Source organism: Alternaria conjuncta (assembly GCF_024043145.1).
Source record: "Alternaria conjuncta strain BMP 0040 chromosome Unknown scaffold_5, whole genome shotgun sequence".
Taxonomy (NCBI): domain Eukaryota; kingdom Fungi; phylum Ascomycota; class Dothideomycetes; order Pleosporales; family Pleosporaceae; genus Alternaria; species Alternaria conjuncta.
Window position 1 is genome coordinate 1,374,552 of NW_026250094.1, and position 25,246 is coordinate 1,399,797.

Consider the following 25,246-nt stretch of genomic DNA (forward strand, 5'->3'; position numbering starts at 1 on the left):
AAACTTATAAATAATACTAGATATACTTTTATATTTCTTAATACTTCTTATACCTACGCATATAAATATAAACTTATCTTTCTTTTCTACTTTACTACTCTAGAGCTAGATAATAGCTCTAAAGTTATTAAAGTTACTTATATAGCTAGAGTAACTATCTTCTTTAGCTTTTATATTAAAAACGTTTTAGCTTATATTACTAAACTATTAGGCGTCTAAATAATTCTTAGTACTTCTTAGTTCTAAGCTTATAGCTCTTATATTAACTAGAATAATATATCTTTCTTTTTTAACTCTAATTACTACTTAATATAGTATATATATAACTATTATTTAGTTTATACTTAAAGTAGTTACTATTAGAAATAACTTTTATTTATAAACTTAGACTTTTACTAGAAGGTAGCTTACTACTTAAAAGCTTCTTCTTCTATTAATATTATCTTTATCTCTAGCTAGATTACTATAGTAGCTATCTACTAAAATTAGAATATTAGTATTATATCTTATAAAAAGGTCTACTATCTAGCTAATCTATCTAATAATAAGTAGTAGAATACCTAGTAACTATAAGCTACTAGTTCTAAAGTTCTTTTTAAAAATTATAAGAAGTTTTATAATAAGATAGAATATTCTTATATAACTAGAGAAGATATTCTAAAGTACTTACTTACTATTCTTTATTCTTTATATTAGAGCTTTAATCTAAAAAAAGTAGATAAGCTTCTAGAGCTCTAAGATAATCTTAACTATAAAATTAAGCTTAAGCTAGATAATACTAGTTATTTACTTAAGCTCTTTTTATAATAGCTTAGACTTATATTCTATAATAAAGTATAGACTATAAAGTTATATATTAATAATATAATAAAAAAGAAATATATTAAGCGTAGTACTTCTATATAGATAGCTTTCTTACTTATTATTTAAAAACTAAGTAAAAGTATTTATATATATATTAATTACTAAGAGCTTAATATCTATATAGTAAAGAACTATAATACTTCTTCTCTAATTTAAGATATACTAGCTAAGTTAGCTAAGTTCTATTTCTTCTCTAAAGTTAATATTATTACTATATTTAATAAAATCTAGATTAAAAATAAATATAAATACTTATCTATATTTATTATACTTTATAGCCTTTACTAGTATATAGTTATACTATTTAAAATATATAATAGTCTAAATACCTTTTAAGTATATATTAATAATATTCTCTATAAATATCTAGATAAGTTTTATATAGTATATCTTAATAATATTATTATATTTAGTAAGACGCTAAAGTAATATAAATACTACTTAGTTTAGATAGTAAAGCGTCTCTCTAATACTAAGTTACTTATAGATATTTTAAAGTCTAAGTTTATAAAGTTAGAAGTTAAATTTCTAAGCTTAATAGTTACTACTAATAGTATTAAGATAAACTTTAAGAAGATAAGCGCTATATAAAAGTAGTAGCTCTTCTAATTACTTAAGAATATATAAGCTTTTTTTAAGTTTATAAACTTCTACTAATACTTTATATATAAATTCTCTAATATTATAAAAACCTTTATATATCTTACTTATAGTAACTCTAAGCTATTTAAGATAACTTATAAAATAAAGCTCTTCTTTATTATACTTAAGAAAGCTTTCTATAGTAATATAGTTTTATTTTACTTTAATTCTAATCTAAAGTATATTATAAAGATAAACGCTTTAAATTATATTTATACTACTATCTTCTTATAAGTCTAGAAAGATAGCTTTATTTACTCTATAGCCTATCTCTTAAAGAAAATAATATCTACTAAATATAATTATAAAATATATAATAAAAAGCTTCTAGCTATTATTTATACTTTTAAAAAATAAAAGCTAGAGCTTACTAGTATTATTAAGTATATTAATATTCTTATAAACTATTATAAGTTAGAGTATTTCTATATAAAATAAACTCTTAATTATTATTAAACTTAGTAAACTAAGTACTTTAAAAAGTTTAACTTTTATATTATCTACTAGCTAGATAAGTAGAGTACTAAACCTAATAGCTTTACCTATTATACTAGTAACTTACTAAATAAGATTACTAATAACTAAGTTTAGTACTAATATTAGATAATTCTAGGTAAGAATTAATAGAATAATAGCTATTACTCTAAGAATAGAGGTAGCTATACTACTATATAACTAGCTACTATATACCTTAGTAATAGCGTATATAACCTAGGCTCTCTTCTTATAGTAATATAAAAAATAGATAAAGGCGCTACTATTTCTATAGCTATCTTATTAATAGAGATAGTCTACTTCTTTCTTAAGAGTAGTTATAACCTATATAATAATCTTATAAATACTAATAACTATCTACTTAATAATATTATTTATAAACTATATTTTAGTAACTTTTACTTTACTAATATTAAGGCTACTCTAGCTACTAATAATTATTATATACTATATTATTTTATTACTAAAAGTATTTATATAAAGCTTTCTAACTTAGAGACTAGTAATAATAGTAAGCTCTTTATTAGTAATAAAAAACTTATTACTTTTTATAGTAAGAAGCTATATATACGTATTATTAAGCACTTTTATAATAGTCTACTTAGAGATTATAGTAAATATACTACTACTTACTAATAAGTTAGCTAGTAGTATTACTAGTAAGGTATAATAAATACTATTATATAGTTTACTAATAACTACGCTATATATAAATACTTTAAAGTTAATTATACTATAAAGTATAGACTCTTATACTTACTCTTTATACTAATATAGTATTAGAATAATATTTTTATAAACTTTATTATACCTTTTCTCTTTTCTATATAGTATAGCTATTTATTTTATTATATTATAGTAGTTATAGACTAGCTATCTAAAATAAAGAAGTTTATTATAATAAAGAACTTAGAGGTTTTTATAGTAGTAAATAAGTTTATAAAGTATATTTAGAAGTATAAGAAATACTCTAGAACTATTATATCTAACTATAGTAAGTAATTTACTTTATACTTTTAAAACTAGCTTTATAATAAAGTTAGTACTTATTTTAAGCTATCTACTACTTACTACTTAAAAATAAATAGCTAGACTAAAAATACTAATACTAATTTAAAGTAGTATCTATATATATATATTAACTACTTATAAAATAACTAGGCGTAGCTATTACTATTAGTAGAATTTAAAGCTAACTTAGCTATAAGCGCTACTATAAGCTTATTTCTATTTCTTACTATAAAGAGTTAGTAGCTAAGATCTAGGCTAGAGCCTATATACTAGCTCTAGCTTCTTTTAAATACTAATACTATATCTACTATTATATAATAATAGCGTAACGCTAACACTTTTACTAACTATATTAATATAATATATACTTTTCTATAATAGTAGATACTATAAATATAAAATAAGATAAAGAAATTTATAGATATAAATAAGTATTCTACTTTATAGTTTACTATAAGTAAGTAAATAATACTAAATATACGCTATATTAAGATAGAGTAACTAGTTAAGTTATTAAACTATAAAAATATAGACTTTTACTAAGTTACTTATATTATTAATAATATATATAGAATACTATAAGCTTTTATAGTATAAAGTAGTATAAGTTAGTAATAATTAATCTAACTTTTAGTAGCTTTATATAAATCTTTATAGCTATAAAACTTTATTTAAAATTTTTATAACTATAACTTTTTCTATCTAGAACTATATATTATATTTTATAACTATAATAATAATAAAGACCTTATAGTTACTTTACTCTAACTATTAGACTTTATATACTTAAGAAGAACTAGCTAGTTATTTAATAATTATCTTAGCTATAAAGCTCTTAAGGCCTACTAAGTTACTAATTCTAATATACGTCTTTATTTAACTTTAGCTTTTATAGTTAATAGTAGTCTATAGAGTTACTATCTACTAGTCTTAGCTAGTATAGCGTTCTTTATAGTACTTTAGTAGAATTATAGATTATCTTATAATATAACTAGTAGTATAAATAAAGTAACTAGAGTTACTAGAAGTAATAACGTTACTAATATACGTTAATAATAGTTTATTTATTTTAGAGTATTTTTATTAAAAGGCTCTCTTACTTTTTATATACCTTACTATTACTACTTAGTTAGAACTTTAAGTACTTTTAGAAAGAGATGTATAATAGTTCTAGATCTAAAGCTTTATTAGTCTAATATTAAGCTAATACCTTTACTATATATATTTACTTTTAATAGCTTCTCTTTAAAGCTCTTAACTATAATAATATTATTATTTTATATACTTCTATTATTAATATATATAAGACTTTTATAGATAGCGCGTAAAGTAGATATATAAATATAAGTATAAGTAGATATATAAGTAAGTGTATAAGTATATTATAAAGATACTAGCTAGATAGCTATCTAAAGTAGTAGACGCTTAAGGCGCTATATAGTTTTAGTAGACTTAAGAGCTCTAGAGCTACGTTAAGTAGGCGTATATAAGTAGGTTATTTTAACTTAGACTAGAGAGTCTAGGTTAAGAGCTCTAAGCTAGTTAACTTATTAAAATTTTTAAGTTAGTAGCTTTATTAGTAATTAGATAGAATAAAATTTAATTTCTACAAAGTGTAATACAAACTAGGGCTTAAGGCCGCCCTTACTATTACACAAGTGTTTTAAGGCAAGCTATCTGGCTTAGCGCAACAGATGAGGCAGGTGAAAACGAGTAAGCTCGCCTATTTTGGTGGCGGATTGTATCACGTCAGACGGAGTTCTATACTCTTCGAGGAAATGGAGGTGTTGCTCATGTTTCCGCGGCGTGGCATGTGGTACGGGCCGACGCGGGACGCCAATGGGGAACCAGGAACGCCTACCGGTACCCGGGGTGGTCGTGGGGGTGGAGCAAGGAACTTTGATTGTGTACGTTGGGGGTTTGGATTCCGGTAATGGCGGTTTGTCAATTCCGTGTCAAGGAAAACGCGCATAGTCGGGGCTAATTCAGGAACGACGCCTGCAGCTATCATACATACCGGATGTGCTGTGTTGTCCAGTGTCTCGGTGACAAAGTGCGGCGAGGGAAGCGTGGCCGCACCGCAAGGAATGTGGCTACTAGCGGATCTCCGCGATTGTATGCTTTGCTGAATCTCATTGCTGCTGTCGCAGTCACCAGAGATCTTCGTTACTGAATTTGATGTTCGAAAGGGTCTGTACTTGATCCGACCGCTGCTGGTATCCGATTTCGGGTTCCTAGGAGGGACTACACGATCGCATACTCCCTGCCACCCTCCGCGGCGAAGTCTACCCAGACCGCATCCACGCTATAATTATATGGCTTCTCCAAGATTTGATCGCCATATCCGCGCACGTGGGCGATATTGATCATCTCGTGTGAGTGAGTCCCTGGTATTGGTGCCAGAATGAAGGGGACTTCCGTCCCAAATAAACAAACCAGAATGGAGCCAACAGGTATTGATTTGCGATGAACATGCCATGAGAGGCCGAGGCGTCCGTCTTCAGTAACGAAGATATAACGGTTCCTAGTTACTTCATCTGGAAGACGGAATGTATGCCTACTTCCAGACAAGAGGCTCGCGAAGTGATCATAATCCTCGTCTTCGATCATTCCTCTTCCGTTCGTGCCATCTCCCATTATGAGCGTGCGTAGAAGCGTACGCGATTTGATGCCCCTCGGCTGTAAGAACTCGTGGTAGAAGTCGTATAATTCTTTGTCCCGTATCCGATCTTCGATGCCGAACTCCTTTGAATCCGATGAAAGGGCTTGAGCTCCACAGATAGAGTCAACGTGCCTGCCATATGCATAAAGCGTCAGGCCATCCGATGATTTATCTATCGAACCTCGCCGCCTCTCCTGTTCATCGGGACACAGTTCTGTATTGAGAATCTCGTCAAAGAATTTCATCGAGTTAGGTGATGTAAAATCTATTACCCAGGACGGGTAAGAAGGGTGATTTCGGTCAGGTACTCCCAGAGGTGACGGTTCGTCGACAAAATATGGAAATGCAGACTCTTCTAAGATCGAGATGACAGTAGCTTCAGCAAGTACATACGGTAGACTTTTCGAGTAATCGGCCGAGATAGGTTTGATAACTTGGAAGTCGCATATTCCTAGGATTCCGTAGATCTTGTCGCGCAGGTCTGTGGCTAGAGCGTGATCTGATGCGATTAGGCACCAATACAAGCCCCGATGGCTGAGAGATCTTGATTTAATTTCTTCCAATGAGCGCATTCGCCCCCAGCCTGCATGAAACTGGTCTTGAAGATCCAAAAGCAGATTGTACCAATCTGAGCCGAGTATCTTGTCGACGGTGTTCATAAGACTTGACCACGTGACAATCGACCTACCAACCAGAACCATAGGATCCGATTTTGCTAATGCTATTTCTTGGATGATCCAGAGGCGACTAAACCAAGGGAGCGACATGATGTCGACAAAGTGCTGCAACATCTGGTATGACATCCTGGTGCAAGATTCCCTGCACACATGGTATGGCATCGTGGTGCAATCCTCCAACATCTCTTCTCGTAGGATGGTCAGCCAGAGCGCTTGGCAGTCATCTGGAAGTAAACAACCCGCATTATTCGGCCACTCGCCAAGCCATATTACAACGCTCTTCGCAGACCGATAAATCTTAGCCATATGCTGAACCTGATGAGACCTCTCCTGTATGTCTCGCTGATTTATGCACAGAGCGTCGATCCAGAGCATACGTCTTTTGTCGCAGAACCGAAGACGCCGCAGCCCCTGGTCGAGGCTTTCCGTGATGGGCAACTCGAACTCATCAACCAGTGCTGTACAAGGGCTAATCGCTGTCCCCCACGCATACGAGAGAGCTTCATATTCGAATTGGCAGTAGAAGGCAGGCTCGTACCGATGCTCATCGTCTGATTTCTCCTGATCTGAATATACCAGGTCGAACTCGTTCTCGTCTGGTTCTTCGAATGGTTCCTCGTCTGGCTCCCCGTCTGGTTCCTCGTCTGGTTCCTCGTCTGGTTCCTCCTCATCTGTTGCCCGCTGTTCTAGCTTGACGGTGTGTAGGCACAGGCTAATCAAATCATCGTATCCACCTGGCAATAACTCGACCAAGCGAATCTCTCCAGCATCTGAATCGATAGGCTGATATGGCGATCTCTCTGAACCCGTTGTAAGTGGTGCTTGGAGGGCTTCCATTGAGCATGACCAATGGTGCGAAGCGGTAGCTTCAAGCGTTCGAATACTCCGTGTCGCGATTGACCAACGATCGTTTTGATATGTTTTCGGTACGGTTAATGCATGTGAGTACAGTTGCTGGGGAGATGTTGGTGCAATGAAAAGTTTGGTAAGAGAAGTGAGATTCGAGGAAGCGAAGCGGGGAAGGAGCGATTGGATAGGTTTAGGCAGCCACACGAGGCTGATGACTAAGTCCAGCCAACACGCATCTTCGGTGAACGAAGGAAAAGCTCTACTCCTCAGCAGCAATGATGTCTATCTCGAGGCTGATTTGTTGAAATAGAGTAAACATAACCCATATACCAATCCAATAATTCTCAAGCGGGCAGCAAGAAACAACTTGTGTAGTTGGATAAAGGTACAACCTGTGCGCCCATAATCCATAATATGTACATAACGAAATTCTTCGGGCACATTCAGCCTATGCACCATGCGTCTTTCTCCCTTCCCCTCAGCTTCCAGCGCGTGATCACTAACCACAACCCGCAAGACCCGCTCACTGCAACAAAGAAAAGCCAGTACCCTGACCCGCAGCCTCCATCAGCGCACGAGTGAACTTAGTACGCTCGCTAGTCTGCATAACAGTTGGGCGGCGAGTCCAGCCAATCTCAGTAGGCATACGCTCGTTTCCTGCATCGAATGCGTTAGCCACTACTGTCCATTCATCCTCTCAAAAGATAAAGGTTGAAACTTACGCAGCCAGTACTCAATAAAGTCCTTCCTAACAGTGCTCGTAGTACCATCCGCCATAATCTCAAAGAACGAAGCGCATTCACCCCAACTAAACCCATCCGCCAACAACGAAGCCTTGTGCTCCGGGTTAGTCTTCTTAGAGGTTGCAAGTCGTGCCATGCGAGCATCGGCGAGCTGCTGAACGGTAATCTCTGGTGTCGTGAAGAAGGACGCTGTCTCCGCCCAGACGGTCTCGTTGAAGGGGAGGGGGTTGGCGAAGAAGCGGTCAGAGCGACTCAGGCTGAAGTCGTGCTCTAGTACGCCCTCGCGGCCCAAAGTGTCGAGGTCGAATGTACGGGCGAACGGCTCTGGGTTCGTGCGTACGGCTTGCGAGAAGAGGATGATGGCGTCGCTTTTGGCGATGTTGAAGCCTTCGAGCATGGCGTCGGCGAGGATGTCGCGGGTGATTCTTCGTCCGTCGTGCGGCAAGTAGCCGTGGTTGGCAAGGGTGTTCATGCCGGGGCATGGACCGCGTGCTGTTGAGTCACTGATTAGTGTGATGCTCCTATCACGGCCAGACATGTCTGTTTAGATGTTGTAACTAACCATCGGTAGGACCTGGAGCTGTCCAGTTCCTGGGCACCCAGGCCTGGCGGGCAACATAGGTAGGGAAAGCCGAGGCTGACGCAAAGATAGCGAGAAAGCTGATAGTAGATGGGACCTTCATGGTGGTTCTAAATGAGAGAACGGGCAGAGTAATGATGGGAATGGATCTCAAAAATGAATGTTAACGAAAGGATGTGAAGGTACGACTGTCAATGAGTGATTCGCTTGAAGTGATCTCTGCTGGTGTCTATAAACTCTTTGAGCATTCAGATTATATATCGACCTGCTTCGAGTGACAGCTACACATCGTTGTCAGGCGTGAAACTCGTCAATGGCATCGCCAGCCCTCGGCCCCAACATCTAAAGGACGTTGCACCACGCCATTTGGGGTGCCTCGGCTCGCAAAGTCGACGAAGAGATGCGATACGTGAACTTTTTGGCGATTCTCTGGGATGTGCTTGATGGATTCGTGATGGGGAGAGGTAAAAGAAACACTCGAGGACTTGGCGGTTCGGAATAAACAACCGACAAGCCACAACTCATTTCGCGTCCGTTACAACGATCTCGGCGTACGTAGGGAAGTGGATCGCATCCTATCACATCGCGATGCGCCGGTAACGTTCCTCGGTTCGAAAGGACAGACCCATAAGTATTGGGATGGGAAAAGACGTATGGGATTCTTCCCAGTCGGTCATCTTCTAGGGAGAGTGGACATGGCAGTGCGCAGCGTCCAAAACTCTTATTACCATACAACAAAAGCCTTGGAAGTGGTAAGAAATACCGGGTTTGACAAGTTCAACAGATTCTATCGCAACGCAGGCTTTAGAAAAGGCGGTTCAGATTGCAAATCGCCGCGATGATCCACCTAGTTGTAGTTGACAATCGTGAGATGGCTAGCATGATCAGGGTGCTCTCTACCAGGTCAGCTGACGATGGCTCTGAACAAACAACAGTTAGGCCGACCATGACATTTGCGGTAGACCGTCCTGAATATTACCAGCTGATCGGTCGTGTTTCTCTCGATCTGAGGGTCGCGATTTCACCTCAGACTGGCACGAAACACCATCCCCACAAATTTAGGCCTCGGCAGTTTCGAGACATACCACATCCTCCGATGCTTTTTATCCAGTCCGATGGAGGTCATAATGTGTTTGGCAATGGACGTCATGTTCGCGTCGGGCACATCCATCGTTCAGGATTGACATCAAGTTGGACAAAACGATGAGATCGAAGGGTGTATACCGCGGTACGGGCAGCACGATCTTGAACGAACAAAAGTAAGTCTAGCATCACTGTAAGCACTTCTTTGCGCGTGTGGAGAAGTTCCAGGGCCGTGTGTATTCGAGGTGCACCCAGCCATCCGGAAACGCTGTATCGCAACGAAAACTCCTGAGTGGTATTCAAACAATGTTATACAGGCTGTCGGCGGTTGTCCGAGAAATCGGCCGTGTCGACAAGTGGACGTGTTTATCTCGAATGCGTAACGTTTAGTCTTGCGAGGGTTTCGATGGTTCCGGCTGCGCGGCCAGGCGGTTGTCGCCCTTGGGCTTAGATTCGGCGTGGAATTGTGCGGATCTGGGTGTGGTGCTGCCGTCGTCCCAGAATTCAACATCGCCTTCTGCGCTTAAGGAACCCCTCTTGACTAGGCTGCCTTTCTCCCGCATGAGGTCCTCGATCGTGACGGACTTGTCTGAGAATACCTGGGAACTATTAGCCTCCAGCCAAGCCAACTATCCATGGGTCATACCTTGAGGTGGTCTGCAATGAGATGCCGATTCTTGCAGCCCGGACATTGGATCAAGACAGTCCCATGATGATAGCCTTGCTTCGACAGTCGATGTGAAGAGCGTGTCTTGCAGACGTTGCAGGTAAATGTGAGTTCGTATGACGGGACTTGTTCGCGCTCTAGTCGTGAGTCTGGCGCATCTGTTGACGTGGGAGGAGCCGCGCTTGACTCAAAGCGGACAGTAGAAGGTAACCGCGCACGTGATAGTATGAGTGATGGTCGTATTGCAGCTGACGTTCGCGGTGTGTGGAAGAGGCGCTTTGCAGGCGCTGGAATGCGCTCGGCATGGGGGATTCGTGCAGTTCGGGGCGCAGTGCTTCGGGCGATGCCGCGCAACAAAGAGGTGGAGGAGCGCATGACGATATGACACAAACTGACACGACTCAAAGATGGTGAAAGAATGAGTTGGCGACTGTGAAACGGCGTGTGAGGTATGACGAACGGAAGTGCAGCGGGCAAAGAATAATTGACCGAGCGCCAAGCCATGACGACGGCGAGCTCTCGTGCAGCGGGGACCCTCGCCCGCAACACGCCCGGCACCTGAACTTCACCATCACTCGCGTCTGCCGCCACGCGTGCCATTCCTTCACTGTCACCCTCGCCGTGCTGCGTACTAGCCTCCAAATGTTCCTTTGAACCATCGGCCTCTTCCTTACACCCACGCCACACCGGGCATCTGCACCGCCAGCCTACCTCCGCCTGCGACCGCACCGAGCTTCGAAGCTCTGAATATCACACGATCAGAAGAAGGCAGGAGCGAAGATGATCGCAGGACGAGGAAGACAGCGGATACGGCCGCCAAGGAGGGTACGTACTGCGCGCTCACTTTCACCTTCACTTTCTCTTTCCTCGCGTGCTAGCCTACGCCGCTCAACCTCGCTGTCACAAAAAAAGACTCCATGCTGTAGACTCAACACTAACAATGGCGCGTTCGCAGGGTCTGCACGGCGACGAAGTAGATTTCGAGAACACGTGGGCCACCATCGAGGCGGCCTTTAGGGAGATCCACACAAAGAATGCGTCCAAGCTGTCGTACGAGGAACTTTACCGCCACGCATACCGAATCGTTCTGAAGAAGAAAGGCGAGGCTCTCTACGAGAAAGTTCACGAATTCGAGCGAAATTGGTTGAGCACCGAGGTTCGAGCCTCAATCTCGCAATTGCTCTCAACGAACCTACTTGTAGACGCGCAGAGTATCGGCGGAACTACACCAAATGAGCGACGTGTAGCGGGCGAGAGGTTTCTGAAAGGGCTGAAGCAGGCATGGAGCGATCACCAGATCTGCACCAGCATGCTGGCAGACGTGCTCATGTACATGGTAAGATGGTATCTGGACGGACTGAGCTGAGGATGTTAGCTAACACGGCCTGCTTAGGACCGTGTCTACTGTGCTGACCATCGCCGCCCATCAATTTACAACGCCGCCATGGTTCTGTTCCGCGACGAAATCCTCAATTCCAAGATATCCCCGACCGACGCTCGAGCGATCCTCAACCTCTTGAACAACATCATCCTCGACCAGATACAGATGGAGCGTGACGGCGACGTCATCGACAAGCAGCTTATCAAGTCTTGCGTGTATATGCTCGAGGGCCTACACGAGGGCGAGATAGAGGCGGAGGACCAGCGCTTGTACAACACGTCTTTTGAGGTGGAGTATCTGGACACGAGCAGAGCCTTTTACCGCGAAGAATCGGAGCTCTTACTACGCGACGCGCATGCCGGCGCATACTGCAAACACGCGCGACGCAGAATTTACGAAGAGGACGAGCGCTGCAAGCAAACACTTCTGGACACTACGGGACCCAAGATTCAGAAAGTCGTAGAGGAAGAGATGATCAAGTTCCGGATACACGAGCTTGTAGAAATGGAGAGCGGTGTACGCTTCATGATCGACAACCATAGACTTGAAGAGCTGAACCTCATCTACGACCTAAACAGGCGGGTAGATGAGAAGAAGATCCAGACAACCCGAGCCATTCAGCAGCGCATTGTCGAGATGGGCTCAGACATCAACAAGGACGCGATCGCGGCGTCACTGGCGCCAGCCGTTGCACCTGCCGCCGATTCAGCCGACAAGGGCAAGGGTGCTGCGCAAGAGAAGAGCCTGAACCAGCAGACTGTCGCTGCGATCAAATGGGTCGAGGATGTCCTTGCCCTGAAAGATCGGTTTGACAAGATTTGGCGAGAGTCATTCGAGTGCGATCCGCTACTGCAACAGGCGCAAACAGCAAGTTTCTCCGATTTCATCAACTCGGTGACATTCCCACGATCATCCGAATACATCTCCCTCTTTATCGACGAAAACATGAAGAAGGGCATCAAGGGCAAGACTGAGGCTGAGATTGACGCGGTTTTGGAGAAGGCCATCATCCTGCTACGATACGTGCAGGATAAGGACCTTTTCGAGCGCTACTACAAGAAGCACCTGTGTCGCCGTCTGTTGATGAACAAGTCCATTAGCAACGAAGTCGAAAAGCAGATGATCTCCAAGATGAAGATCGAGCTCGGCAACAATTTCACTCTCAAGCTGGAGGCCATGTTCAAGGACATGACCATCTCCGAGGAGCTTACCGCCGGTTTCAAGAAGCATGTGGAAGGTCTCGGAGAGAAAGACCCCAAGCGCATCGAGCTATCCATCAACGTGCTGACTAGCATGACTTGGCCTCTCGAGACCATGGGTGGTGCAGCCGCCGACGAAGAAGACAAGCGACCCCGATGCAATTACCCTCTTGTCGTAGACAAGCTCAAGCGCGGGTTCGAAAAGTTCTATAGCCAGAAGCACTCTGGACGACAGCTTACCTGGCTCCCCAACATGGGATCAGCAGACATCAAAGCTGTCTTCCCCAAGGTCCCTCAGAAGGATGGCTCTGTCAAGGAGCGTCGCCACGACCTCAATGTGTCGACATATGGCATGATCATCCTGCTTCTCTTCAACGAGCTTGATGCCGGCGAACGCCTAACATTCGAAGAGATCCAAGCCCAGACAAACATCCCTCCTAGTGATCTCATCCGTAACTTACAGTCGCTCGCCGTCGCACCCAAGACACGCATTTTGATCAAGGAGCCCATGTCCAAGGATGTCAAGCCCACCGATAAGTTCTCCTTTAACGAAGGCTTCCAGGGCAAGTTCGTCAAAATCAAAGTTGGTGTCGTCAGCGGCGGCAACAAGGTCGAGAGCGATCGTGAGCGTCGCGAGACCGAGAAGAAGAATGACGATTCACGAGGCTTCTGTATTGAGGCCGCGGTTGTGCGTATCATGAAGTATGTATTCTTCAAAACCTATACAACGTCCACCATGCTAACAACGAACCAGGCAACGCAAAGAACTCTCGCATCAACAACTCATGTCCGAGACCCTCAGCCAACTCGTCGGCCAATTTAAACCCGAGGTCACCATGGTTAAGAAACGCATTGAGTCGCTCATTGAGCGTGAATACCTGGAGCGCGTAGACGGCGCGCAGACTGATTCGTATAGGTATCTGGCTTAGAGAGCAGAAAAGGGATATTTGCACAGCACTTCAGCAGCATGTTTGCGGGCGTTTTCGGGGTCGGTCGCTAAATTTGAGGGAGCGGACTACCCCTATGGAATGAATGAATGCATAGCTTGGCGTCGATGGAGTATGGGCTTGGGCGTCGTGTGGGAGATTTTTTGTAGATACCTTTTACAATCAAAAAAGGTGAATTTGGTAATGAAGAACATCAGGATGTACACACGAAGAATTTTGCCGTAAAAGGATGTATTTTCTGATTGCAAGACATGGCAAAATGTCTGCCTCCCCTCTAGATCTTGCTCTACTATAGATAGCATCCAATCCCTCACTTATACCTCCCAACAACCTTCCTCCTCTTCTCAAACGCATCCCCAGCCATACTCCCACTCCCCCTCGGCCCATCCCCCACAGGCCTCTTCCGACTCTTCTCCAAGCTCCCCAACTTCCCACTCTTCTTCTGCGTCAACTTCTCAATGCGATCAATCCCCGCGCCCAAGCTGCGCCACTCCTCCCCACCAAACCCGCCATCCCGCTGCTGCCTCGCCTTCTGCTTCGCAGCATCCTTCTTACTCCCCGGCGCCAACCGCGTGAAGTTCGCTTCTTCGTACTCGCGCCTCTCGTTCTCTTCGCGACGCTCGCGTTCGGACTTTGTGTGTCGGCCTCCGTGCGTGATGGTGCTTCCGATGCTGGGTTCGGCGATGGGCGCGCCTGACAGCTCGGTTGCGATGAATTCGTCGAGGGTGGCGGATTTTCCGGGGCGCCGCTCGCGGCGCTCTTCGCGATTCTCGGGTACGGGCATTGCCATGGGCGTTATCTTGGGTGGGCGGTAGATGCCGTCCTTTGCGGTTTCGGCGCGCGCGCGCTCTTGGGCGGCTTCGGTCTTTTGGCGTGTTACGAGGGCGCGGCGGGGGCCGTAGGCCATTTCGTCTTCGTCCTCTGAGGTTTGCGCTGTGCCTGCTGATTCGGCGTCGCTGACGTCGGAGTCGGAGCCTGTGTCCGTCTTGTTCTTCTTGGGTTTCGAGGTGGGTTTTGCGCTGGCTTGGGTGGTGCGGCGGGTGGCATCGTCGGCTGTGCGGAGGATCTTGTCGATTTGGTATTTCAGGCGGCTTTCGAGCGGTCGTACACCCTTTTCTAGGTAGATTCGCAGTTCGACTAGCTTTTGGACCACTTCATCTTGGGGGTGGAGGTTCGTTTCTTGCTGGTCGCCTTTTCGTGCGCGGAGCTTTAGGAGGATGAGGAAGACGAGGTTTTGTAGGTAGGATAGAAGCAGCTCGTTCTTGACATCCAGAAGGGAAATGCCTTCCTTCGGTGGTAGGATATCGTCATGTGGCAGAGCTTCTGTAGCGGATTGAATTGATGTAGTAAGAGTCGCGAGGAGCGACTCCAGCGAGTTGTCGACTGCCATTGTGTTTAGAGACGTTGTGGTCGTGCCTGCCGCGCGCCGTACCTGTCGAAGTTGCAAAGAAATTTGAGTGGGGCTCGAACGCGCCAAGTGCACGGGCCACTGCGGTCATCGCGTTGCTGGTGGGCTGCCTGTCCCAAATCCTTCGTGTGACCTCATAATGTCAGCATACCAATACTCGCCGTGTTCGACTCCAACCTCGATACGGCTTCTCTCCGTCTCCGGCACTCAAGATGCTCCTGCATACAAATTAGAGGAGGTGGATATCCGGCAAAAGCCGCGTTTCGAGGCGCTCTCATATACATGGACCGACTACGACAACGAAGAGCCGGAACCCATAGTTGGAGTGACCAATACTTATTCGTCTATTCCAATAACCGGTGCTGGCTCTCTGAGGATTACGGTGCATCTAGCGCGCATCTTGCACCATGTTCACGAGCTCCTGACACAGCCTGAATCAAGCGGGAAGATTTGGATTGATCAGATTGCTGTGAACCAGCATGATCTGGACGAGCGAGGCCACCAGGTCTCTTTGATGTCGCACATCTATGGACAAGCGGAGCGGACGCTAATGTGGATTGGCATGTCTCCTGAGCATACGCCTGTACTACTTGATCTGATAAGAGACTTGGGCGAGCTCCCACCGCTTGATGTCCATTGGACTGCCGAGATGCACAAGGATCTGGAAAGCAGATTGATTGCTCTCTTTTCTCAAGAGAACGATACAAGCTATACAACAGCACAGTACATTCAAGCATTGAATTGGGCCATTGGTCGCCCGTACTTTAAACGTGCATGGATAGTCCAAGAGATCGTGTTATCCACTCGGCCCACGATGATACTTGGAACGACACCAACTGAAATTTACGTACTTTATCGTATCATCTTCGTCATTAGATATTCGTCAAAAGCGGCCCTGCAAGTCGTTTACTCGCTAATCCCAGATCACCTCGGAGTCGATCGCTTGCTGAGCATGGACACGGCACGTAGATGGCTACAAGGCGACCCTACGCAGAGCACCTTATATAGCGACTTCTTGGATGTACTGTTCTGGCTCTCATCATCGCGTGAGGCCAGCGACCCAAGGGACGCCATTAATGCATTTTTAGCTTTCCAAGAAAGGACCTCCGCTCTGGACTTCGTTGCAGATTATAGGATGTCTACTGGACAAGCATACCGAAAGCTTTGTGCAGATATGGCGCGGAAGACTGGCTCGCTTGCGTTCCTGGGGCTTATCCGCGGCAGCGCAGACGCGGAGATACCTTCTTGGACCATAGACTGGCGAGTGGACGTTTCTTCTGCAGGAGACAGATGGCAGGGTTACAGAATTGGCGATACTCCACATTACCCGTACGCCGCCGCCAAAGGGCGCCTATGCCAAGCGAACGGAATATATCAAGAAGGCGATGTGCGCTTGGTTGTTCGCGCCCGGATCATTGACACGGTCCAGTTCGTGTCAAGTGTCACCCGAGAAGAGATCGCAACTTTTGGAGTAGAGAATGTACGACTGGCCGAAGAAATGGCTAACCTCAGAACGACCATGCCTACAGTGGATATCGATACGTCTGACGAGATGAATGCTGCTAAGGAACGTATATTTGTTACGCTCTTGGGCCATGATCTTGGTCCGCAAGCCCTCGCAGAGCCTCTACAATATACTACAGGCGATTTGATCTCAATGTACGAACGCTTCATTGCCACGAAAACACCCGAGCCTGTTAGCGAAGCAGTTCACAAAGAGAAGTTTCCTCAAATGAATCTGAGACTCATCCACAAAAGACTCTTCCTCGGGAGCAAGCAATTGTTTGGGCTTGGGCCAAAAGCCCTACGACCAGGCGACTGCATATGCATCATACATGGATCTTCAGTACCTCTACTCTTGCGACAGTGTGAGAGTGGAGAATACACAGTAGTAGGACAATGTTACTATGAAAGCTGGATGTATGGCGAAAGGGTTGATTGGGAGGAGGACGAAGCCGATGAGTTTGTACTGGTATGAGATAATGCAAGGCTCAGCCCGGTCGCTGCTAGACCCAAGAGATGATCATCACGCCCAAGTCTTGGTTCATGCGCTTCATTCAAGAACCATTCCGTACCCTTGTCCAATACAAATGAGCAGACTCCGACGTCATCCCCAAATTCTTGTGCCTCGTTTCCGCTTCTCGATGTCGCCTTTACGCAACCAGATACCTCTGGTGTTGTCATGCCACCGGAGCGCGCTCCCGTCTTTCCGCCTGTGGCGCCCAGTCAGGAATAACGCACCAATCACAATCTACCGTCCTAAACACTACCAAACGCTCTGGTACATGCGAACCAACCAGCGGGCAGAGTCATGCATAAACATCAGACGCTAGTCCCATGTTTTCTGGAACGTTGCCTGACCCGGTGCATTTCCTACTCTCACCATCAGATAACCCAAGTCACGGTCTTCTTTGACTAGTCAGCACACCGTTATGAGTGTTCGGCGACGCGGCGTTGTGGCTGCAGAACACGATAGCAATAGACTTTGGAAGGAGGACGAGGCTTGTAGAAGACATGTCGGTGTAGTACATGCAAACATCGGTGTGAATGAGGCATATCCAACGTGGCTATGAGACACGGCGTGCTCCCAAGCCACCACTACACAAGCCAAACAAACCGCATCCAGCACAATGGGTCAGTACAGCTTCGACTCACATTACAGTCAGCGTCATCACCCCATAGTCCCTCTCATCCGTCCTCCACCTGCATCTCGTCCCCCAACAACACCCCTGTCCAGTCGGTCTCACACACCTCCCCCTGTTCATCCCCGACACACACACTCATCTCCGCACCTCGGCTTCTCGAAGGCGTTCACAACATTCCACTACGTTTCCAGAAGGCCCGAAAAGTAAGTGGGTGTACGGGTAAAGTCACAGGAGAACCCCAACATGTGGGGTAGACCAGGCCACCTATTCGTACCCCTGGTCTCTCTTGCAGGATCTATATTACATTTCTACCAGGGGGTGCGCTCGTTAGCTTCAATGTGAAGGAGCGCGCAGCGCGCGGGCTAAGGCCAGAGTTGCGATGATGCGTTTCACGTGTACTGATGGCACTATGAGTGGTGGTAGGATGGTATTTTGCTATGTGTGTGGGTCGCATATGTGCGTTCTGGTGGAGTAGCCTCACGCTTCATGCATGCGAGATGCCTCGTGTGGACTTTGGTCGGACGCTATGGTCACCGTAGAAGTGGCAATGCGTAGCGGAGCAAGCCACCGTGCCGTACCGAGCCCGGATTCATTATGGGGTACATCGTTGTACCCACAGATCATCTCTTCAGTTCATTGCAGTGACCCACCCAGTGGTTTTCTGGCTGTGCTTCGCCACCACGAGGACCTGATCTAAGGACCTGGTGAGATCAACGCAGCGGCTTGCTGGTTGCCTGAGTCGACTTAAGATCGTCTCAGCTGGTATGACCGGAATCTCAGTGGAGAACTAGTTCTTGTCGGAAGTTGGTGTAGACACTGTGTCATGCCAAATTGCCCCATATTGAGCAGCGACTCGCCAATCACTCTCGGCATGTACACTCGGGGTGCGGCAGATGTGAGGACCTGGTTGATGGAGATCTAGTACTTATTTGTCTCAACGTCCGATACAGGATGTTGGGGATGAAGGTCTGTGCTGGACCCAGAAATGGGTTCATCGAGAAGCGCCGCGTGTGTCGTGTAGATGATAGTCGCTGTCGCGTGCGATCGTCGCTCGACTTGCTGATCCATCATATGGTACACGGGGGCTACCAGAAGTGGAAGGTCGCTCTTCAGCTACACAGGTATGGCGAGCATGTGGATCAGCGTTGTAGCTTTCCTGCTTTGAAGAGCCCACAGTCGTGGGCATGTACTGGGTGGCAATCTGGTACTGCGAGATCAGAGTCATACGTCAAATTTGAGTCCTGCTGTCCGTAGCCACATCTGTCGCTTGCCTTCGGCTTCGCGAATGATCTCAGCGGAAAGCTGTAGGCTAGGTGCGAGGTGAGCGTATCGCTCCATTTCTAGAACAACGTTGTTGATGATATCGTCCATAGTCGCTGGTGGGGGAAGCAGCTGAGATAGCGAGGGAGTCATTGTTGCGCCCATGATGAGCAATGTCTGGGAGATGATGCTACAAAACTGTTAGCAAACGCAATGCTGGCAATTGGCGAAACTTACGAGAGAGCGCCCTGGAACAGATAAGGTAGATGTCCAGCGTGGTGCGCAGTGATGTACTCCAATTGACGAACGCATGCCTCCAAGCACTTGTGGCAATTATCCTGCACACTTGAATCCATGGCCAAAGTCTCGTCCTGCAAGACCAAAAGCACGTATGGGCGGAATATGATGGTACGGCATGCGAAGTAGCGCAGTCTCAAAACGGTCTGAACCGGATTCTGCAAAGGCACTCTGTCGAGCGGGAACTGCATGGCTGGCGGTAGCCCAGCATACCATTGGTTCAGCTGGTAGTCGAGTTCCACAACCAAAGGATCCAGTTGAGCGATGGATGTCGCAGCTGGGCCTTTGGAATAGGGTGTCGTTCGGATGTAGAGCATGGAGCTCACACGGTTGAGTAGTCTACGAAGGGCAATCTCTGCAAGGAAATACCACAGTTCATCTCGGCCAACTGCTTCTGTTCCTAGATCCTCAAATCCGGTCGGAAGTGCAAAGCCTTCTTCAAATTGAGCGAGGCCGGAGTGGGGAAGATCGAGCTCTGCTAGTAGGTCGCTTTCGATCATCACAGCATTCCAGTACACTCTTCTGCCCAGCTCCTCTTCCGCTGGAGATACGCGACCAGGCGCGCTCAGAAGAAGCTGCAGTTTCATGCTGGCGCCTGATAATACGTTCCAAGCTTCGACTGGGCGTACAAGATACACCAAGTATGCTGCGGCGAGGATTTGACATTGTGCAGCTACCATGTTGTTTCTTGTCATGACTGTCGGCAGTAAGCTCCATGCTGCGGTAAAGTATGCCAATCCTGGGGGATCCTTTTCAGGGTTTTGCTGTGTAATACTGCCGGTGCTTGCAGCATGACCTAGCGCAAGAACGAGAAGGACTATGCAGCTCTCCGGCCCATCTCGGAAACCATGGCTGAGGGCGGTCTGGTAGTGGCTACTCCATGTATACGGATTTACAACCGCGTAGAAGACATTCACTCGCTCAAAATACGCCTGCACGTATGCGCCAGTATTCGAGAGATCCAACCCACGGCTCGTCCCCAGGCTTACTGACTCTCGAGTCATTTCAAGCTGGAGAAGAAGCTTGGCGTCATATTGGCGAGACACAAGCTCTCTGATCATTGGAGATGACAGCAGATTGAGTGCCGCAGTATTGTGGGTTTTCGGCATGGTCGAGATGTTTGACGGGTGGTTGGTCCATGTTCCTATGCCGTTGATCGGCTGTACCATGCCGAGATGGGGTATATTGCCGGTGCTACGGGCGAGGAAATCTTCGCTGGTGGAATTGCTCGCGGCTGGCGAATGCGATGATAATGAGAAGTTGCTAGTGAGGCCAGATTGTAAAAGACCTTCGATGCGGTTCAGATGCTCTAGGATCAGCTTGTCGCCTGCGTCCAGCTTAATGCCTGGCTCTCGGTATATGCACTCGGCATTCAGCTCTGTACACAATCTGCACTTTGGCCTGTTTCCGTCGCATCGACTTTTCCGCGACCGACATATCTCGCACTATTTGATGTCAGTTTTTGGAGCTGGATAAGTCGAAATAAGAGTGATGTACAGCGATCGTCGCACGCCGGCGCGGGTAGTCTATCGTGTCGGTACTTGGGCGCTTCTTTGTGCTCGGTCGGGGTTCGGTGCTCGTGCCGTTGGTACCATTGCTAGTAGGTGCGATTCCATTCGACGCGGGTGGGGTGTTGTCATTGGACATTTCCCGGTCTGTACCAGATGATTGAGACATGTTGCGGGGCCGCTTCTTGAAGGGATTACTCAAGCCACCGTTTCCAGTGAACAGTCCATTCGGGGGGTCGAGCAGATGAGGAGACGTCAGGGCGGATTTGAGGATAAAGGTATTTGCGTCGGGCAGAGCGGAGAGATTGAGGCAGAAGGCGTCGCGTGGGAAGCCTCCATTAGTGGTCGCCGCTGACACGGGACTAACATCTGGAGAAGGAGTAATTCCAGCCATGATTGGTGGACGGTTAGACAGCGGCCGGGGCACGCTGCACAACTTCTGCGGCGTGCAGCCACGATATCGAGACAGAGTACTGGATTCCAAGGCGGCACAGGGTGTGAGACAGGCGTTGCTGATGAAAGCAGGACACAGCAATTCGGCGTGAAGATGAGACGGCAGGACGCACGACGATTATAACCACACCGAATCTCGCCTCATCCTTAGCTCCTACACCTACACATGTCACGAAACGGGCTCTGCGAGATGAGCGAGGCGAATGCGGGGGTGACAAGGGCATCAAGCACTCCACATTTGCGCTCTGACAATCAAAAAATGGCGCCAGTGATCCTTCCAAGGGTCTCGCGTCGAGCCGTGGCCGGCACGGTGATGATGCTACCCACCCACGGCCGCAGCTTCGCCCGGTCGACGATAAATTGCCTGCAACATGCCGGACGTCTGTAGACACACGATCAGCGTAGTGGTGGTGGCAGCCTCAAACGAGTGGTGGCAGCCTGCTTACAGAAGGGTCTGCAGGAAGCACGGAGCATGCGAGGCATGCGGTGTGTCTGGAGAGGCCCGCGAAGCGAGATGCCTGCCCTCCAACTCTCCAGCGTGCTAACCGCGTACAATAGGCTAATACACCAGGAAAACGGCCGACCTAAGATCGTACTGCGCATGCTATTGCCTTGGCATGGTGGGTTCAGCATGACTGTGATCAGCGAACGGCGGCAGTGGACCTGCATCAACAGCATCTCCTGATCATTCGCGCTACGCCTTCACAAGTCCGCTGCATTTCCATATTGCTACCAAGCCACTCGAACTCCACTCGAAGATTTGCAACTCGTCTGATAGGCGCGAGCATGCTTCCATGCAGCAATTCATATTACCTTGCTGCCCAAGTGCAATTACCAGGTACATCCTGGCGTCTACCTAGGTACCTGTAGGAGCCGTAGAACAAGTGGACTCTTCCACACAACGGCTGGGGTCTCAGCCAGTGATGTTCGCTGCTGACTCCGGCACTGCGTCCTAGGATTCATTGACTTCGACTATGCGTGTGCCGGTGATCCAACACCGTGTACAGAACGCTCTTATCGACTGACTCAACGCTGAGTCGAAGCGGCATAACGACAGCCATAGTGCAGTTCCAAGACACGGAGTCGTCTGTCTTCGTATAGCTTAGCCTAGGGGCCGAATGACCTGCGATGGCGCAACCAGTGAGGCAAAGCTTCTAGAAGACGAGGAAGAAGACAAGTCTTGGACACATTGATCTGCGCTTCAAGCGGTTCAACCCCAGTCGTGCGCCACATGATGGGGTAGACGCTCGGTAAGTCGACATGACCAGGATGCTTTCTGCTCAATGGCGTAGCCTGGTGTCTATGTCTCAGGCTATGCCTTCTGCCTTCTGAGCGCAGGGTGAATAGCCGGTGGGTACCTGAATCTGACTACCGTTCGGTATCGTGGAGTCTGTTCAGGCGGTCGCGAGTGGTTCGGTCGGCAGGAAAATGCGTTCGCTGTCTGTGACAAGGCAGAAGATGTGATGCGTGACGCAGGAGTGGTCATGATCGGTGTTGCGTCAGGGTTAGGCTTATCGGCTCTTTGATGCAACGGCAGATATCAAGCCAACTCAGCAACGTCATGTACGCTCGTAGTACTCTATCTGAGCACGGTATTACAAGGCTACCGATGCATCAAGTTCTGCATCCTGGGGACGAAGCCGACTATTCTGGTTTTCTGAGGCAGGCACATGGACACGTGAGCTGGGCCTAAGCAGAAGCCCTGGCTACTACTTCCAGTTTGAACGTGGAATATGACGATGAAGTCGATAGAGCGGTGAGTATTGAGTATTGAGACTCTCTGCCAAGTGAACTTGTCGATACTCGAATAATCACCACAAACGACCGCCATTCAGCTTTCGCAAATCCTCGCCTCGGCAGCCTTGGGGAAAGAATGCAGTCAGTTCAGTGAGAATGTTATCTGGCTCACTAGACGCTCGGGAAGCAATCTCACAGCTAATCAAAAAGACTACGATGGTGTCGTTGTCAGCGCGCAGGATTTCGGTCGTCGTCATCCGAGTCGTTTTCGTGGGGGTGTCGCTTCCTATTACGCGGGTACAAACACATCGCCATGCCGAATAGGAAAGGGCGGTACAGTCCCAAAATGGCAAACAAACAAACATGTACTTCGAGAAGGACCTGCGGAGATCGCCGCCTGCTGCCATTCGGCCGCATGCACAAGCAACCTACATTGGCACACCTCGGAGGACCGCGCGATCGACTAAGTAACACAAAAACCAATCTGCAAGGGTAGCTTCTTTGTACGACCCAAAGCATGAAGCCGGAAGCACTCGACGCTCTCACCACACAAACTATGAGGCCGAAAGCACTTGAAGCTGTCACGACTCCAAACACGGAGGAGAAGTCGCCAGCTAGGCAACGAGTATGCTTCTCTCACGTTCACCCTATTCCCAACACATACTGACGCCTGTCAGAACTCTCCTCACCAAACACAAGATACTACGAAGTCTTCATCTGCATCCCCAAGATCAGCGTCGGATAATAGCACGATCAGCACGGACGGCACCACCGAAGCCACCCCGACCGCCGCAGCCATCGTCTCAGAAGTCGTCCAGACTGTCAAAACCGCAGTCGACGGCGCCATCGCGTGGGCCGAACAGAAAGTTGATAAGCTGGGTGCGGAGCAAGACACTACGGGTCCTTATACTTCGCCGGCCACTTGCATGCCATCTGATCTCGATGCCATTGCTAGCGGCATTCTGCCTGCTTTGCCGGCCGCAAGGCAGTATGATGGAGGGATTGACGACAGAATGAAGGAAGGAGAGGGTACTGAGAAGAGCACTAAGACTGGTAACGGAGAGGCTGTAAGAGAGTGAGAGAAGGGAGATGAAGGGGAAGGGCGCAAGTTACGTGATTTGAATGGTGGCGAATGAGTCGAGGTCTACATGACGGATTGGCATATGATACCCAAGCATAACTTTGGTCTATGAGAGAGATTACGGTGTACTAGTTACAACAAATGAAAATCATAGGCAATATTGAGCCATGAAGTGATCAGCGAAGTGAAGCAGAAGAATCAAACTGTACCCACCTTTCAACGTAGTAGGTTATGCTGCCCTCTCTGACCAGGTTTCATTTTGCATTTATTTCATAGCAGTCGATCCCAACCATATTTAGGGGAGTGCATGGTGACACAAAGTGGGGTACATAGACTTTACCTCCAAGTATCTCGCCTCTCTCTCGACTCACCCCTCTCCAACATGGCGAACCAGTGTCCCATCTGCTCCAAGTCTTTCCCTTCCGAAACCGCGCTAAGAGGCCACACGGGCACCAATGAAACAATGTCTCGCCGCGCTCACACATGTCACAAATGCAACCGCCGGTTCTGCAGCCAGAAAGCAATGGAGCAGCATCGCGATGCACCGTCTCATAGCATTGCGCCGTCCTCAAGTGTTGCACCGTCTCATATTACCAATTTTAGGTGCGAAGTTTGTAAGAGGTCTTTTGGAAGTAAGCAGGCTGTGTTACAGCATGAGACATCGTCGTCGCATAAGCAAAAGCTGGCTCGCACAAACCCTGCGATTGAAGTGGGTGGGTATTCGGGTTCGGGGAGTGTAAGTTCAGAATCTTGCGTCGTGGGAGGTATTGTTCGAACGCTGACATGCTATCGAGGCTTCGTGTCACCAAGCACAATCCCGCATATCAGGAGTGACCTCCACTTCAATTGAAGAAGCCACGTCTAGCGACATCGACAGCGAGGGCGAGTACTCTGATGAAGGCGCGTGGGCACACGAACATGCTCGGACGGTGTGGGACGACGATGACCAGAATTGGGCGCTTTGCGATAAAGATTGTGGGTGGTGCGGGCATTGCGCTGATGGGGTTGATTACTGAGTTTATGCGAGCGAATTCAGATAGGTAATCTCAGAAGAGCT

At 46.7% G+C, this 25,246-nt stretch overlaps 7 protein-coding genes across 7 annotated transcripts; 2 read left to right on the plus strand and 5 right to left on the minus strand.

The window, feature by feature from the left end:
• Positions 1-6,799: 6,799 nt before the first annotated feature.
• Positions 6,800-7,188, minus strand: J4E85_004101 (uncharacterized protein; the record flags this gene model as incomplete). Its single annotated transcript, XM_051468363.1, has 2 exons — positions 6,800-6,809; positions 6,845-7,188. The coding sequence occupies 2 exons, from the start codon at positions 7,186-7,188 to the stop codon at positions 6,800-6,802; spliced, it is 354 nt and encodes a 117-aa protein (XP_051327955.1).
• A 535-nt stretch (positions 7,189-7,723) lies between these two features.
• J4E85_004102 (uncharacterized protein) lies at positions 7,724-8,626 on the minus strand (the record flags this gene model as incomplete). The annotated part of the gene is made up of 3 exons (XM_051468364.1): positions 7,724-7,857; positions 7,923-8,435; positions 8,506-8,626. 3 exons carry the CDS (start codon positions 8,624-8,626, stop codon positions 7,724-7,726), a joined length of 768 nt encoding a protein of 255 aa, XP_051327956.1.
• Positions 8,627-9,992: 1,366 nt separating this feature from the next.
• J4E85_004103 (uncharacterized protein) lies at positions 9,993-10,648 on the minus strand (the record flags this gene model as incomplete). Its single annotated transcript, XM_051468365.1, has 2 exons — positions 9,993-10,205; positions 10,253-10,648. 2 exons carry the CDS (start codon positions 10,646-10,648, stop codon positions 9,993-9,995), a joined length of 609 nt encoding a protein of 202 aa, XP_051327957.1.
• Positions 10,649-11,213: 565 nt separating this feature from the next.
• Positions 11,214-13,782, plus strand: J4E85_004104 (uncharacterized protein; the record flags this gene model as incomplete). The annotated part of the gene is made up of 3 exons (XM_051468366.1): positions 11,214-11,609; positions 11,667-13,555; positions 13,608-13,782. The coding sequence occupies 3 exons, from the start codon at positions 11,214-11,216 to the stop codon at positions 13,780-13,782; spliced, it is 2,460 nt and encodes an 819-aa protein (XP_051327958.1).
• Positions 13,783-14,110: 328 nt separating this feature from the next.
• J4E85_004105 (uncharacterized protein) lies at positions 14,111-15,190 on the minus strand (the record flags this gene model as incomplete). The annotated part of the gene is made up of 1 exon (XM_051468367.1): positions 14,111-15,190. The coding sequence occupies one exon, from the start codon at positions 15,188-15,190 to the stop codon at positions 14,111-14,113; it is 1,080 nt and encodes a 359-aa protein (XP_051327959.1).
• Positions 15,191-19,074: 3,884 nt separating this feature from the next.
• Positions 19,075-21,312, minus strand: J4E85_004106 (uncharacterized protein; the record flags this gene model as incomplete). Its single annotated transcript, XM_051468368.1, has 3 exons — positions 19,075-19,303; positions 19,351-20,855; positions 20,908-21,312. The coding sequence occupies 3 exons, from the start codon at positions 21,310-21,312 to the stop codon at positions 19,075-19,077; spliced, it is 2,139 nt and encodes a 712-aa protein (XP_051327960.1).
• Positions 21,313-23,625: 2,313 nt separating this feature from the next.
• On the plus strand, positions 23,626-24,187 carry J4E85_004107 (uncharacterized protein; the record flags this gene model as incomplete). The annotated part of the gene is made up of 2 exons (XM_051468369.1): positions 23,626-23,733; positions 23,786-24,187. The coding sequence occupies 2 exons, from the start codon at positions 23,626-23,628 to the stop codon at positions 24,185-24,187; spliced, it is 510 nt and encodes a 169-aa protein (XP_051327961.1).
• Positions 24,188-25,246: the final 1,059 nt, after the last annotated feature.